At 55.5% G+C, this 16,602-nt stretch overlaps 1 protein-coding gene across 4 annotated transcripts; it reads right to left on the bottom strand.

Annotated features, from left to right (window-relative positions):
• Positions 1-63: 63 nt before the first annotated feature.
• FSD1 (fibronectin type III and SPRY domain containing 1) lies at positions 64-15,371 on the bottom strand. 4 transcript variants are annotated; one of them, XM_030936929.1, is made up of 13 exons: positions 15,210-15,371; positions 13,947-14,042; positions 13,659-13,790; positions 11,952-12,053; positions 10,990-11,012; positions 10,690-10,811; positions 9,223-9,432; positions 6,340-6,438; positions 5,109-5,268; positions 4,663-4,742; positions 763-923; positions 473-561; positions 64-376 (listed from the first exon to the last, which is right to left on the bottom strand). In XM_030936929.1, exons 1-13 carry the CDS (start codon positions 15,222-15,224, stop codon positions 352-354), a joined length of 1,314 nt encoding a protein of 437 aa, XP_030792789.1. In that variant the 5' UTR covers positions 15,225-15,371; the 3' UTR covers positions 64-351. The 4 variants fall into 4 exon arrangements, with proteins under 4 accessions (XP_030792789.1, XP_030792787.1, XP_030792786.1 ...); XM_030936927.1 differs by having other exon boundaries at positions 69-376; positions 672-923; XM_030936926.1 differs by lacking the exon at positions 15,210-15,371 and having other exon boundaries at positions 69-376; positions 672-923; positions 13,947-14,148.
• Positions 15,372-16,602: the final 1,231 nt, after the last annotated feature.

Genomic DNA, 16,602 nt, shown 5'->3' with positions numbered 1-16,602 from the left:
AGGCTGAGGTCCCAGTGCCACAGAGCAGAGAGGACCGCCCAGGCCCAAAGAACCAGCACCGTGGCCTGGCCTGGCCAGTGTTTGACCTTTATTAAGAGGTGAGGTGGGGCGGAGGGCCCGCCAGGGTGCCCACTCCCTCTTGGTGACCCTCATCCGGAGTTAAGGCTCCAAGCAGCAAATGACAGAGGAGGGTGCCTGGCTCCAGCAGCCTGGGCCTGGCAGCGGCTCCCCCAAAAACACCCCAGCTGGGTGGGTGCCTGGGGGCCTAGGTGAGGCTGGTGTTGGAGCTGCTGGTAGCACTGCCTCGCTTTTGCAGGCAGCGCACAGAACTGGGGACCTGCAGGCCTGTCGTCACCTGGAAGCTGCCACACCATACCTGAGGGAGAGCAGGAGGAGGTGGGAGGGGCTCAGCTTCGAACCCCAGTGCCCAGTACCACCCTCTGCTCCCCCTGGGCCGCGGAGGGCAGCTCACCGTGAAAGCAGGCAGCAGCGGCTGTGTGAACCTGGTCTTGAAAGTGTGCAACACTTGTTTGGTGCGGGCGTTGTAAAAGGACAGGAGGCCTGGGGTGGGGGGGCAGAGTGACAGTGGGAACGGTCAGAAGTGGGATGGGGGAAGAGGGAGGGGACTCAGGCAGGGGCAGCCAGAGATGGCAGCTGGAGCTTGGGGTCACCTTGGTGGAAGTCACAGTGCACACCCAGGCAGTCGGGCACGGGGGCGTCCAGCACCTTGACCTTGTTGGCGTGCTTGGCCATGAAGCTGACCTGCAGCCAATTGTTGACATGCAGGCACCAGGAGGCGGCCGTCTTGCCCAGTTGTTCGAAGCGGCCCAGGCTGCGGTAGGCCACGCCCACACCGAACGCCTTGCTGTCCGGCTCGTAGCGCACCTCCCAGTAATGCTCCCCGCCGTCGATCAGCGTGTCCCCTGTGGTGCAGGGCAGGAGGGGTGGGCAGGGGAACTGGATAGAACCAGGCCACAGATGCCCTTCCACAAAGGGCCCGCCCCCAAGGTGCTCCCTACACCACAGCTGCTCCCTTCAGATACCCCTCAGGTTCCTAGCTGTACCCCCCGATACTCCTCAAGTTCCCATCTATTCCCCCCAGACACTCCTTGGGCCCCAGCTATTCCCTCCAGATACTCCTTGGGCTCCAGTTATTCCCTCCAGATACTCCTTGGGCTCCAGCTATTCCCCCCAGATACTCCTTGGGCTCCAGCTATTCCCTTCAGATACTCCACTGTCCCTGCTATTCCCTCCAGATATCCTCAGACCCCAGTTATTCTCCCCAGATACTCCTTGGGATCTCAGGTAATACCCCCAGATATTCCTGAGAGTCTGAGCTATTTCCCCCAAATACTCCTTAAGTCCAGCTATTCCCTCCAGCTACTCCTCAGTTCCTGCTATTCCCTCCAGATGCTCCTTGGGCTCCAGCTATTCCTCCCAGATACTCCTCAGTCCCAGCTATTCCCCTCCAGATACTCCTCAGTCCCAGCTATTTCCCCCAGATACTCCTCAGTCCCAGCTATTTCCCCCAGATACTCCTCAGTCCCAGCTATTCCCCCCAGATACTCCTCAGTCCCAGCTATTTCCCCCAGATACTCTTCAGGGTCCCAGCTCTTTCCCCCAGCTACTCTTCAGTCCCAGCAATTCCCCTCCAGATACTCCTCTGTCCCAGTGATTCCCCTCCAGATGCTCAAGTCCCAGCGATTCCCCTCCAGATACACCTCAGTCCCAGCTATTTTCCCCAGATACACCTCAGTCCCAGCTATTTCCCCCAGATACGCTTCAGTCCCAGCTATTTCCCCCAGATACTCCTCAGTCCCAGCTATTCCCCTCCAGATACTCCTCAGTCCCAGCTATTTCCCCCAGATACTCCTCAGTCCCAGCTACTTCCCCTAGATACTCCTCAGTCCCAGCTATTTTCCCCAGATACTCTTCAGGGTCCCGGCTATTTCCCCCAGATACTCCTCAGTCCCAGCTATTTCCCCAGATACTCCTCAGTCCCAGCTATTTCCCCAGAAACTCCTCAGTCCCAGCTATTCCCCCCAGATACTCCTCGGTCCCAGCGATTCCCCTCCAGATACTCCTCGGTCCCAGTGATTCCCTTCCAGATACTCCTCAGTCCCAGCTATTCCCCCCAGGTATTCCTCAGTCCCAGCTATTCCCCCCAGGTACTCCTCAGTCCCAGCTATTCCCCCCAGATACTCCTCAGTCCCAGCTATTTCCCCCAGATACTCTTCAGGGTCCCAGCTATTTCCCCCAGATACTCCTCAGTCCAAGCTATTCCCCCCAGATACTCTTCAGTCCCAGCTATTTCCCCTAGATACCCCTCAGGCCCAGCTATTTCCCCCAGATACTCTTCAGGGTCCCGGATATTTCCCCCAGATACTCCTCAGTCCCAGCTATTTCCCCAGATACTCCTCAGTCCCAGCTATTCCCCCCAGAAACTCCTCAGTCCCAGCGATTCCCCCCAGATACTCCTCGGTCCCAGCAATTCCCCTCCAGATACTCCTCGGTCCCAGTGATTCCCTTCCAGATACTCCTCAGTCCCAGCTATTTCCCCCAGGTACTCCTCAGGCCCAGCTATTCCCCCCAGATACTCCTCAGTCCCAGCTATTTCCCCCAGGTACTCCTCAGTCCCAGCTATTCCCCCCAGATACTCCTCAGTCCCAGCTATTTCCCCCAGGTACTCCTCAGTCCCAGCTATTACCCCCCGATACTCCTTGGTCCCAGCGATTCCCCTCCAGATACTCCTCGGTCCCAGTGATTCCCTTCCAGATACTCCTCAGTCCCAGCTATTTCCCCCAGGTACTCCTCAGTCCCAGCTATTCCCCCCAGATACTCCTCAGTCCCAGCTATTCCCCCCAGATACTCCTCAGTCCCAGCGATTCCCCTCCAGATACTCCTCGGTCCCAGCGATTCCCCTCCAGATGCTCCTCAAGTCCCATCTATTCCCTCCAGATATTCATTGATTCCTGGTTATTCCCCCCAGATACTCCTAAGCTTTATCAACTTCCTCCAGAAATTTAATAGGCCCAGACACTCCCCAAGCTTCAGTTACTCCTTTCAGATTCTCTACAAGCCCAAGCTACTCCTTCCAGACTCCTCCAGGCCATAGAAACTTCCTTCAGTTCCTCCCCATGTCCAAATGCCCCTCAGTTCTTCCCAGAAACGAGATCATCCTCAAACCCTTGTTCCTGGAAGACTCACAGTGTTCACACAGCCCTCAAGTCCTCCTCGAGTCCAGATGCTCCCCCCAGTTCCCAGCTCTGGCAGGGTCCAGATGCTCCCCCTACTTCTTGGTTCTGGCAGAGTCTAGAAGCTCCCTCTAGCTCCTGGCTGTGACAGAGTTCAGATACTCCTCAGGACTCAAGACTCCCTCCTCCTGCTCTCTGAATCCAGATTCTATCCAGACCCCAACTCTGCGTGGAAGGCAGGTTCTCCCAGGTCTCAGCTACTGCCAAGGCCAGAAGTTCCCCCAAGGCATTCCTCAAGCCAGATACTCTCCAGGCCTCAGCTCCTCCTGGAATCCAGGTGTTCCTCAAACCTCCATTCCACTCTCCAGGAACCCTCTGAATTGGGACACCCCTTGGCTTCAGCTCTGTACACAGTCCAGATTCTCTCCAGAGCTGAGATCCTCCCCAGGCCCCATATCCAGGTTCTTGCCATCTCAGCTACTCCTTCACCCAATGCAGGTATTCCACGAGCTTCAGCTTCTCCTCATACTCTTGCCCCTCCCAGATCACAGTTGATCTTTGTATCGTATCTCAGCTCCTCTCCAGATACAAAATGAACCTCTATATACATGTCTTCTCCAGGTCTGCTCCTCTCTGATCTCAGCTACTCCCCAAATCACAAATTATCCAGGCCCTTTCCCAAGGGTTATGTCTTTTTCTCTCTGTTTCTCTCTCACAAATCTCAGCAACCCCAATGACAACTCCCTATATCTTCTGCTTCTCCCTAAACCAAACTCTCACCAATCCCTGGTGCTCCCAAGAAAATCTAGATCCCCACAGAACCATAACTTCCCCTCAGGCCCTAGCTTATCCTCATGACCCCAGCTACCCCCTAACTTCCTTCTCCCTAGATATTCCTGACCACACTGACTTCCTCATACTTTAGCCTCTTTCTCCAGCTCTATTCTGAACAGTAGCAATTCTCCTAAACTCTAGTTCCTCCACTAACTCCAGCTTCTTCTTCACAGGATCCAATCATTCTTATGCTGCTATTGACTTCTCTTCAGGCTGCTCTCTCTGGCTCCTTCACATACCCTCAGACAATCCCCCAAAACTCTTGCCTGGCTTCAGCTTCCCCACAAACCCAGCTGCTCTATAGGCAACCATTCTTTCCAGCTACTCCTCAAGTCCCAGCTACTCCCCAAGTCCCAGATACTCCATGGAGTCCAGACAATTGCCCCGAAGCTCCTGCCCAGGCACCGTCTGGTCCACAGTCTCTTCCCTTCACTCCATAAATTCTGGCTTTCCCCAGGAATCCCTTATCCCCAAATATTTCCTTTTCGGCAGTGACAGAACAACCTGTTATTCCGGGAGCAGCTTTGCTGATGGCTGCCTGTTTCCGCAGCCAAAGGCAAAGCTTCTCCCTCAGCCCCCACCATTAGGCCCCTGCCCAAAACTCCCCTCTCCCCTTTCTTCTCCCCTTCCTTACCCAGCACTGTGTAGGACTCAGCAGTGAAGCGGTCCCGTCCCCCACGACCTGACGGCATCCTCTTGGGAGATGGAGTACCCCTGTGGTGGGCAGGGAGTGGGCAGGCTCAGGAGACTCAGTTCAACACTCATCTCTCCCAGGGTACGGCTCCCCTAGTCCACCCCAGCCACTGTGGATGTTGGGTCAATCTCTGGCAGTATTTGGCTCTTTCCATACATCGAGCATCTCATGTTTATGTCAGAATATGCCTGTGCCCTCTGTCATCTGGGAAACTCCTATTTACCCATCAAAACCCCACTCAAAATCTCCTCTCCCCTCATTCCCTCTCTGGGTTCCCCCAGCCCCGGGTCCCCTCTCCACCCCAGCTGTGGCCACACTGGGCTCTGTGTCCATGTCCAGATTGATCTTCTCCACCAGAGACTTAGGGAGGGGAGGGGGCAGGCTACCTGGCCGGGGAATTGATGGGCGATGCCGTCCGCCCCTTGCCATCTTTCTCGCGAGCCTTGATATCCTGCACCTTCCCGCCCATAGCGTCCCACTCCACGGAGAGATCATCCACCCGCAGGTTCTGGTGGGATGTGGACGCATCCAGGCGGAACATGAACGCTGGGGCCGGGCAGACGTGGGAGTCACAGAGATGGGGAAACCCGGAGAGACACAGAGAGAGACAGAGAGACAGTGACCAAGACAGACCAAGACAGGAACAGAAAATCAGAGAGCCGAGGAGACAAGAGTCCAAGACGGAGACAGAGAGACCGACAAAGGCTCAGAGAGAGACAGATATAGAGACAGACCAGCAGAAAGACAACAGGAGAGACAATATGGCAAAGGGCAGAGGGGACAGAACATGGAGCCAGAGGCGTGAAGGCCGAGGGTTGTGGCCTAAAGGCCTCCCTCCCAGGTCTGGAAGCATTTTGTTTTTTTTTTTTTTTGGAGACAGAGTCTCGCTCTGTCGCCCAGGCTGGAGTGCAGCGGCACAATCTCGGCTCACTGCAACCCCCGCCTCCTGGGTTCAAGCAGTTCTCCTGCCTCAGCCTCCCAAGTAGCTGGGACTACAGGTGCCCGCCACCACACCCAGTTAATGTTTGTATTTTCAGTAGAAACAGGGTTTCACCATATTGGCCAGGCTGGTTCCGAACTCCTGACCTTGTGATCCACTCACCTCAGCCTCCCAAAGTGCTGGGATCACAGGCGTGAGCCACTGCGCCCGACCTCTAGTGGCATTTTCAAGCCAATTGCACTACCCTGTGCTTCCACGGAGGACTAATCCCAAGAAAGGGTCTGGGCTACAGCACGAGGGAGTTAGGCTAGATTTCAGAGGGACTTCCTAGCAGGGCATGCGAAGGTGTCACTGTGAAAGGCTCTGGAATCGGTCTTCACTACTCAAATCTCATCCCCAGCTCTACAGAAGACTTATCTATTTTTGGGCAAAGAGAGGGTGTGTGTGGCTGTATATAAAAACCATCGAGATATACTGGGGTAAACCTCAGACGCAAAGGACAAAAACAGGGTTATAGCAGACACTCAGGCTAAGGAAGCCACTGTGGACAGAGCTTTGAGCTTCCTGGCAGCCAGGGCAATAAAGTCGCCCTGCTTTGGGGATTCTCATGGTCTCTGGGGGCCGTGGGAGGAAGGGGCCAGGGAGTCAGGGGTAGGGCAAGGGTAGAAGCCAGTCACCTGGTGTCTCCAGAGTCACCGGCTCAGAGAACTCTCCTGCAACTGCCTTGTTACAGGCCTTCACGCGGAAATTCATGTATTTCATGTCAAACTTGAGACCTGGGAGGCAAGAAAGGCATTTCAACACTGTGTATTCCCTGAGACTCTGAGTCATGGGTTAAAGCTGTCATGTCCCACTGTGATTCTCAACGCCATTCAAAGAACCACCTTATAAACATCTTACCTGGCCACACGCAGTGGCTCACGCCTGTAATCCCAGCACTCTGGGAGGCCGAGGCAGGCGGATCACCTAAGGTTGGGAGTTCGAGACCAGCCTGACCAACACGGTGAAACCCCATCTCTACTAAAAATACAAAATTAGCTGGGCATGGTGGCGCATGCCTGTAGTCCCAGCTACTCGGGAGACTGAGACAGGAGAATTGCTTGAACCCGGGAGATGGAGGTTGCAGTGAGCCATGATCATGCCATTGAACTCCAGCCTGGGCAACAAGAGCGAAACTCCATCTCAAGAAAAAATAAAAAATAAAAAATAAACAAACATCCTATCCCTGAGAAACCATCCTTGCCCTCCTCTCCCTGAGGGGCTATGAATTACTTGCCTCTACCTCCAACCCACATACACCAATCAGGATGCTTTAAGATCCTGTCACAAAATACAGAGATTTGTACTGCACGATTGCACTCCAGCCTGGGCGACACATTTATTTGAGATTCTGTCTCAAATAAATAAATAATAAAACATAAAAAATTAGTCTGGGTGCGGTGGCTCACGCCTGTAATGTCAGCACTTTGGAAGGCCAAGGTGGGCAGATCACTTGAGGTCAGGAGTTCAAGACCAGCCTGGCCAATATGATGAAACCCTACCTCTACTAAAAATATAAAAATGGGCGGCGGGGGGGGTGGGGGGGTGGTGCCTGTAATCACAGCTACTCAGGAGGCTGCAGCAGGAGAATCGCTTGAACCCAGGAGGCAGAGGTTGCAGTGAGCTGAGATCGCGCCACCGCACTCCAGCCTGAGCAACAGAGCGAGACTCCGTCTCAAAAAAAAAAAAAAAACCGGTAAGATGTGAGTCCACATTTCCCGGGTTTTATGCTAACTATGTGGGTCCTCACTGTACTTTTTGTTTTAGTTGTTTTGGCAATTTCCTGTGAATCTATAATTATTTCAAAATACAAAGTTACAAGAAAACAAAACCAAAAGGCGGAGGCACTTGGAGGAGGGATTTGAGGAATCCTATTTACAACAAATAAAAGGGGTGTGTTTATTTTGATTCTCAAGCGAAGGATAAGCCAAGAGCTGTTCGTAAGCTCTCCTGGGGCTGGTGACTATTTCCCCTGCAATTAGCCAGCTCATGATTAACCTCGTATGCTAATTACAGATAACCAGCCGGCTGATTACAGCCCAAAAGCAGCTAAAGAATGTCAACAGTTAACCTGTCAGCCAGCCTCTCCCCGCCCCTGAGGGTTTCCCCGATCAGGATGGCTTTTTTTTTTTGAAACGGAGTCTCCCTCTGTTGCCCAAGCTGGAGCGTAGTGGCTCGATCTCTGCTCACTGCAGCCTCTACCTCCCAGGTTCAAGTGATTCTCACTCCTCACCTCCTGAGTTGCTGGGCTTACAGGCATCTGCCACCATGCCTGGCTGATGTTTTTGCATTTTTAGTAGAGACAGGGTTTTACCACACTGGCCGGGCTGGTCTTGAGCTCCTGACTTCAAGTGATCCACCCCCCTCAGCCTCCCAAAGTGCTGGGATTACAGCGTGAGCCACCGCGCCCGGCCAGGATGGCTTTTTCATCTCATGAGGCTTTCCCCCTTCAGACCCTACCTCCAACAGCTGAGTGGATTCCTTGGGTTTCCCTCCCTCCCTCCCTCCGTTCCTTCCTTTTCTTTCTCTCTCTCTCTCTGTTTTGTAGAGACAGGGTCTCTCGCCCTGTTGCTCAGGCTGGAGTGCAGTGGTGCAGTCATGGCTCACTGTAGTCTCCAATTCTTGGGCTCAAACAATCCTCCCACCTTAGCTTCCCTTGGTAGCTGGGACCACTATGCTCTGGTAACTTTAAAAAAAAATTTTTTTTATAGATGGGCTCTTGCTTTGTTACCCAAGCTAGTCTCCAGCTCCTGGTCTCAAGCAATCCTCTTGCCTCAGCCTCCCAAAGTGCTCTATTACAGGATTGAGCCACCATGCCTGGCCAGCTTTCAGTTTCTTGTAACTGCCAAGGAGGACCCCAAATACTTGGAGGGTGAATCCAGAACGCTAGCTCCAGGAGGGAAAAGATTACTGTCTGCTTTGTTCCCTGCTCCGAGGACAGTACCCAGCTATTTGGGAGGCTGAGGCAGGATTGCTTGAGGCCAGGGGTTGGAGACCAGCCTAGGGAAATGGCAAGATCCCATGTCTAGAAAAATATATTATTATTATTATTATTATTTTTTTTTTTTGAGATGAGTTTCACTCTTGTTGCCTAGGCTGGAGAGCATCTCGTGCGAGGGCAGAGCGTGATCTCAGCTCAGTGCTACCTCCGCCTTCCTGGTTCAAGCGATTCTCCCGTCTCAGCCTCCCGAGCAGCTGGGATTCCAGGTGCCTGATACCATGCCCAGTTAATTTTTTTTGTATTTTTAGTAGAGACGGGGTTTCACCATGTTGGCCAGGCTGGTCTTGAACTCCTGACCTCAGGCGATCCGCCCGCTTCAGCCTCCCAAAGTGCTGGGATTACAGGCATGAGCCACCGCGCCCAGCACTGTCTCATACTTCTGATCTGCCTCCTCAGGCTGCTTCCAGACTCTGTGAGTTGTGGGGATCGTGCCCAAGGCCCCCAATGACTGATGGCGAGACGGCAGCCTGGAAGGGGTTGCTGTTCACAGCTGGGCGGAGCTGGCGCACGCTGCCCTTACCCGTCAGAGTGTACTCTGTCTGCCGGATACCCTCGATGACCATCCAGGGCTGGTCCTCCTTGAGACGGGGCGGGCCCTCGAAGTTGGTCCGCCGGTACTCCAGCACGTAGTGGTCAATCTTGCTGTCCTCATCGGGCATGCGCCACACCAGGGTCACACAGTTATCTGCCACCAGGGACTCAGCCAGGTCGATCACCGGCGCGCTGGGCACTGCCCAGGACGGAAGGGAGAGGGGGTCAGGGTTCTGTGCCTGGTGCAGGGGGCAGGGGGCTCGCTGCAGGGCCGCCCAACTACATGATGGACAATTCTGGGGGCATGGCCAATTTTGGGGGGTTCCACGCTTGCGGGGGGGTGGAGACTTTTTATTTTTTAGAGACAGAGTCTTTCTCTTGTCACCCAAGCTGCAGTCCACTGGCACGATCTTGGCTCACTGCAACCTTCGACTCCCTGGTTCAAGCGATTCTCCTGCCTCAGCCTCCCGAGTAGCTGGGATTACAGTCATGCGCCACCACACCCGGCTAATTTTTTGTATTTTTAGTAGAGACGGGGTTTCACCATGTTGGCCAGGCTGGTCTTGAACTCCTGACCTCAGGTGATCTACCTGCCTCGACCTCCCAAACTGCTGGGATTACAGGAGTGAGCCACCGCCCCCAGCCATGGAGACTCGAAGGTTCCATCAGCGGGCGGGGGGAGGGCTGAGCTTTCTCGGGATTCTATCATTTAGGGGCAGAATTATTCCAAATTCTCTGCCAATGAGGGATGTGGCTTTCTTTGAGGCTGCATCATAGACAGGTTGGGTTCTCAGCCCATTTCTCCTCGGGCGCATGGCCTTCTCAGGGCTCCACCCCTGTGGACAGGGTTTTCCCAGGAGCTACCATGTGGTGGGTATGCCCTTCTCATGGCTGTATCCAGGGAGGAGGTCTCGTGAGGACTCCACTCCCCCAAGGACATGGTATTCTCAGGGCTCCACCTTGGGGGACAAAGTTTTCCCAGGACCTCACCCCTTGGTGGGTGTGGCTTCCTGATGGCTCCACCCATGGGCGGGGCTTCATGAGAACCCTCCCCCAACAGGGTGTGGTGTTCTTATGGCTCCTTCCCTGGGGACAGAGTTTTCCCAGGACCTCACCCCCTGGTGGGTGGGGCTTTCTGATAGCTCCACCCATGGGCGGGGCTTGATGAATGCCCGCCCACCACAGGACATGGTATTCCCAGGGCTCCACTCCTGAGGACAGAGTTTTCCCAGGATGCCACTACCCAGTGGGTGGGGTCTTCCCATGACTCCACCCAGGGGTGTGGCTTCATGAGGACTCCACCCCCCACAGGGCGTGGAATTATCAGGGCTCCACCTCCCCCAGGTGGAATTCAGACACCTGGCCATCCACCTTACTCCAGGTCCTGTTTCAGGGCCTCACAGCCTCCCAGATCATTCCCCGGAAGTCCTGGCCCTCCAGTGCGTGCCCCTCTCACCAGGCAGGAACTTGAGTGCCTGTAGCATCTGCCGCTCTTGTGCGAAGTCCACCATGAGGTGACTCATGTTGTCACTGACCTTTGCTTTCAAGGATAGCCGGAAGGCAGGGGCCATGGTCACTCTGCGGGAAGGAGGTGGCAGACGTTGTCCGGGGGCCCAGGCCTGGTCATCTGTGGTGCAAGCGGGCCCCTCCCCAGGGCTCTTGTCCGGGGCTCTGGGCTGAGACACCCTCACCAGGCGGCCCCGTCTTCACACCAGGGGCAGGGAAGTGGGGTGGGGGCCAGACCCCAGCATCTTACCCATCTTTGATTTGCTTGGCAGCCTAGAGAGAGGAACAGAAGAACATTCAAAGATTTCTTTTTTTTTTTTTTTTGAGACGGAGTCTTGCTCTGTCGCCCAGGCTGGAGTGCAATGGGGTGATCTCAGCTCATTGCAATTTCCACCTCCTGGGTTCACACCATCCTCCTGCCTCAGCCTCCCGAGTAGCTGGGACCTCAGGTGCCCGCCACCATGCTCGGCTAACTTTTTGTATATTTAGTAGAGATGGGGTTTCACCGTGTTAGACAAGATGGTCTCGATCTCTTGACCTCGTGATCTGCCTGCCTCGGCCTCCCAAAGTGCTGGGATTACAGGCGTGAGCCACTGCACCCAGCCTATAACTTTATTTTTTGTAGAGATGGGGTTTCACTATGTTGCCCATGTTGGTCTGAAACTTCTGGCCTCAAGCAATCTTCCTGCCTTGGCCTCCCAAACTGCAGGTATGACAGGCATGAGCCATTGCACCCAGCCTGAACGCTTTCTTTCTTTTCTTTTCTTTTCTTTTCTTTTTTTTTTTTGAGATGAAGTCTCCCTCTGTTGCCCAATCTGGAGTACAGTGGCATAGTCTCCGCTCGCGGCAACCTCTGCCTCCCAGGTTCAAGCAATTCTCCCACCTCAGCCTCCCAAGTAGCTAGGATTACAGGCGCTCACCACCACATCCAGCTAATTTTTGTATTTTTAGTAGAGATGGGGCTTCGCCGTGTTGACCAGGCTAGTCTTTAACTTGTGACCTCAGCTGATCCACCCGCCTCAGTCTCCCAAAGTGCTGGGATTACAGGCGTATCCACTGCGCCTGGCCTGGACACTTTCTTGGTATCAGTATGTGCTTTTGCTAACTATCGCACGAGTGGGCTACACTTACACTAAAATTGTGCTTGTTCACCTGAAATGCGAACGTGACTGGGCGCCTTGTTCTTTACCTGGCAGTATCAGAGGCACCCACCTGAGGAAAGTCCTCGCTGTCCATGGCCTGGAGGGTCTGGTTGGCTGTCTCCAGAAGCTCCTCGGAGCTCTCCAGGGCCCGCGTGCAGGCAGCCAGCTGGTTCTGTGGATACCAGGCACCAAAGGAGGGGACAACTCACCCCACTGCCTCAGGCCCCCCGAGGGCTCCCCACCCCATTCAGAATCCAGGGTACCATGGCCTTCTCGAACTCCAGGTGAGAGACGGAGATTGCAGCCTCAAGCACCCCAGCAAATGGGGCTGGGCTCCGGGAGCAGAACAGAATCCATGGGGAATTTCTTCCTTAAAAACTCACATAAGGCCGGGTGAAGTGGCTCATGCCTGTAATCCCAGCACTCTGGGAGGCTGAGGCGGGAGGATCACCTGAGGTCAGGAGTTCAAGACGAGCCTGGCCAACACGGTGAAATCCCATCTCTACTAAACGTAGAAAAAATTAGCTGGGTATGGTGGTATGCGCCTGTAACCCCAGCTACTCGGGAGGCTGAGGCAGAAGAATCACTTGAACCTGGGAGGCAGAGGTTGCAGTGAGCTAAGATTGTGCCACTGATCCAGCCTGGGTGACAGAGCGACACTCCATCTCAAAAAAAAAAAAAATGAAACAAAAAAATACTCACATGAGCCAGGTGCAGTGGCTCATGCCTGTAATCCCAGCAATCTGGGAGGACAAGGCAGAAAGATTGCTTGAGCCCCGGAGTTCAAGACTAGTCTAGGCAACATGGTGAAAACCAGTCTTCACCAAAAAAACCAAAAATTAGCTGGGAGTGGTGGCACCTTCCTGTGGCCCCAGCTACTTGGGAGGCTGAGGTGGGAGGATCGCTTGAGCCTGGGAGGCGGAGGCTGCAGTGAGGCATGATTGCGCCACTGTACTCCAGCCTGGGTGACAGGACAAGACTCTGTCTCAAAACACAAACAAACCAAAAACTCACATGCCCAGGCCACACCCAGGCTCCAGGGCGCCAGATTGCCTGGGGACAGGAATCTGGGATGTCAGGAAAATGCCCAGGAGGTCTGGATGCAGCCTGTGTGACCCCAGCTTGGAGTCTGAGTGAGAGCCCATGGGAGCCATGGGTGGTGTATGAGTGGAAGTGATACCTTCAGATCTGGGGGGCCAGTGGGAAGGGCTGAGAAACCGGAGGCACTGAGTGAAGACAGAAGGGGAAGATCTGAGTCAGACCTGGGGACACCATGATGGAGAAGGGATTCAGAGAGAGCACAGGCAGGCTGGGCACAGGGGCTCACACCTGTCATCCCAGCAGTTTGGGAGGCTGAGGCGGGAGGATCACCTGAGGTCAGGAGTTCGAGACCAGCTTGGCCAACACGGTGAAACCCCATCTCTACTAAAATTACGAAAATTATCCCAGTGTGGTGGTGGGTGCCTGTAATCCCAGCTACTTGGGAGGGTGAGGCAGGAGAATCACTTGAACCCAGGAGGTGGAGGTTGCAGTGAGCCGAGATCTTGCCACTGCACTCCAGCCTGGGCGACAGCGCGAGAGCGCCATCTCAAAAAAAAAAAAAAAAAACAGAGAGAGTACAGGTGGATGGAGGATTGATGGGGCCATGGACAGGGAGGGGTCAGGGGAGAGATCAGAAATTCAAGAAGCCCCCAGTTTTGGGAAGAAGATGAGAGGCCAGCTACGTTCTGTTGAGTAGGGGGGTGGATGGGGAGAGGAGGATGCCCCCAGCCCTCACCTGCAGCTCGTAGGTGCGGCTGGCACGGTCCTGTTTTATCTTCATAAGCATGCCGTCTTTCAGCTCCTCCAGGACGGAGAAGAGGGACTGGAACTCTGCTTCGAGGTCCTCCTGCACCTTCGCCGAGTTCGCCTGGGTCGGAACAGCCAGGATTAGCCAAAGCCCGTGTTCAGACGGGGAAACTGAGACCTCCCACAGGCATTAACAGCAATAGGCCAGTTCCTATGGCTGCACCCTCCAGCCTCCTGCCCTCCCCTCACCTGCCCAGGACTCCCCCACCACCCTCACCTCCACGTTCAGCAGCATCTGTTTCAGGGAGTAGATAAAGCTCTGAATTTCTTCATTCTTCATAGCCAGGGTTGTGATGATCTTCCTCAGGGCCTCCTGCACCACCAGAAGTGTGGACAGACACAGGTGCACACACACGTACACACACATGTGCGCAAACAGGTACACACACGTGCACACACGTATACGCACACGTGTACACGTGCACACATATGCACACACACACACAAATGCACACACGCGTGCACACACACACGGCAGGCAGGTGAGTCCCTCAGCCTGGCCAGGCTCCCTGACCCACGCTCGCCTCCAGGGATCCAGAGAGGAGATGTGGGGGCCGCCACGCTCTCGAACTTGGGCACCAGCCAGGAGGTGAAGCTCCGGACTGATACAACTCACCTACAGCAGCTGGGCGCCCTAAGTTACCCCATATTACAGGAGAGGAAACTGAGGCTCACAGAGAACCTCTCAGGAAGGGACAGACCCTGGCCCGAAGCAGGTGTGCTTGAGCACAAAGGCTACAACTCCATACCTACATCCTGAAGGTGGGGCGTGAGGGGCTAGCCTGGGGACAGAAAACCCCGGAGGAAAAGGATGCCTGCTGGAAAATGGGCTAACCTGGGGAAAGGGTTCTCGGTGGAAGGAAAAGCCCCAGGGAGGTGGGATAGCCTGGGATAGGGGCTAGCCTCAGAACAGGGGTGAGGCCTACCTGGGGAAGAAGGACAAGCAAGGAGAAAGAAATTACCTGGGCAAAGGTGGAACCTGGGCGCCGGGGATGCGGAGGCGCCAGGTAAGTGGGGAGGGGCAGGGAGGTCTTGGGGAAGGGCAGGTTATTCTGGGAGGGAGGATCCTGCTCGGAGGGATCCAGGCTTCCGACTGGCTCCTTTTCCCCGGGGCAGGGTCGGTGGGGTCCGCACTGCGGAGCTGGCGGGGCGTCCTCCGAGGGTGGGGCGGGGGCCGGGACGCCTGGTCCGCAGCCAGGAAGGAGGGCGTGGGGGATGGGGGTCAGGGATGGGACTGGGATACTGGGCAGGGTGGGGGGCTTAGAAGGCACTTGCCTGGCCCCAAGCCAAGATGTCGGGGGTGGGCTGCGTCCCAAACTGGGGTGGGGGGCTAGATCCGGGCGGGGTCGCGACGGGGTGGGGCTTCGGCCGCAGAGCAGCTGGGGCGGAGGCGGGGAGGGAGTGGGGCGCTGCTGCAACACCTGGTCCCCTCCCCCGCCCCCGACGCCCCAGAGGGCCCGCCCCGCCCCACCCGTCCTACCCTCTGTTCTTCCATGGCTGCAGCCCAGGTCACCCAGGCCCGGCCCGCGGGCCCCGCGCACGCTGAGTCCCTAAGCTGCCTGTGCCGCGGCCGGTAGCCAATGGCCCGCCGAGCCCTCGCCGCCGCCGCGCCCCCGGTTAGCGCTCCATCACCGCGCGCACTGCGCAGGCGCGGCCGCCGCGGCCGTCTGGGAAATGTAGTTCCGCGCCGGCGTCGCCGGGAGCCCTCACGTCCAGCGCCTGGGGCTCACCGGGCGGTGTCGGTGGTGATATGTGAGCTGGAGAGAGCCTTGGATCAGAAGACAGGGGGCTCGACCCCCGGCCCTGCCGTGGGACCTCAGAATCATCTCTAGTGCTCCCGTGCCTCAGTTTCCTCACTTGTTCACTCACACAGGTTATCCATTGCTACTCAAATTGTCTAGCCCGCCTTCTCACGTCTTGCATTTACTGAAAATCTAAGGCTTTTGCCCAAGAAGGTGTTCAGCCTCCAATGCCTTGTTTCCATATTTCCCTATGTCACAGCTGAACTCCTATACACCCCACAAAGCCCCAGGTTCCAACAGCTCCTCCAGAAGTCTCCGTGCCAGCCCAGGCGCGAAGCTAAGAATGTCTATGTCCCGCTTTGGAAGGACCTGGGACCTAATCTATCCAAGGTCCCTCCGCAGAGGGCGGGGGGAAGGGTGGAACTTCAGAACGTTCTGACTACGGGAAGGAGTGGGCAGGGGAGGCTGGGAGGGTGTGTATGTCTGCAGGGGAGGTGCAGGCACAGGCACCGCAGAACCTCACTGTGGTGGAGGGGAACGCTGAGTATGATGCAGGCCTTCTCCGTCCGAGTGAGAAAGGAGGTCACTCTGCAGTTGGGTCTGAGACATTGAGGTCTGTGGGTTTGCCACCTCCTCCCAGAAGGCACTACAGAATCAGGGGTGAGGGGTGCAGGGCTGGGAGGAACTCCAGAGCCCATGAATCTCCTCCACAGGACCCTCAAGCTTCTCCAGGCCATGTAATAGGACCCAAAGTTATCAACAGAAATCTATTTCTCTGAACCTCAAAGGAAGACTTTTTAAAATTAATATTATTCTTTTTTTTTTTTGAGACAGAGCCTCACTCTGTCGCCCAGAGTGCAGTGGCGCCATCTCGACTCACTGCAAGCTCTGCCTCCCGGGTTCACGCCATTCTCCTGCCTCAGCCTCCCGAGTAGCTGGGACTACAGGTGCCCACCACCACGTCTGGCTAATTTTTTTTTGTATTTTTAGGAGAGATGGGGTTTCACCGTGTTAGCCAGGATGGTCTCGATCTCCTGACCTCGCAATCCACCTGCCTCGGGCTTCCAAAGTGCTGGAATTACAGGCGTGAGCCACCGCACCCAGCCTATTATTCTTTTTTTAGAGACAGGG

This window comes from Rhinopithecus roxellana, chromosome 8 (genome assembly GCF_007565055.1).
Source record: "Rhinopithecus roxellana isolate Shanxi Qingling chromosome 8, ASM756505v1, whole genome shotgun sequence".
NCBI classification, from domain to species: Eukaryota; Metazoa; Chordata; class Mammalia; order Primates; family Cercopithecidae; genus Rhinopithecus; species Rhinopithecus roxellana.
This window is presented reverse-complemented; position numbering and strand designations above follow the sequence as displayed.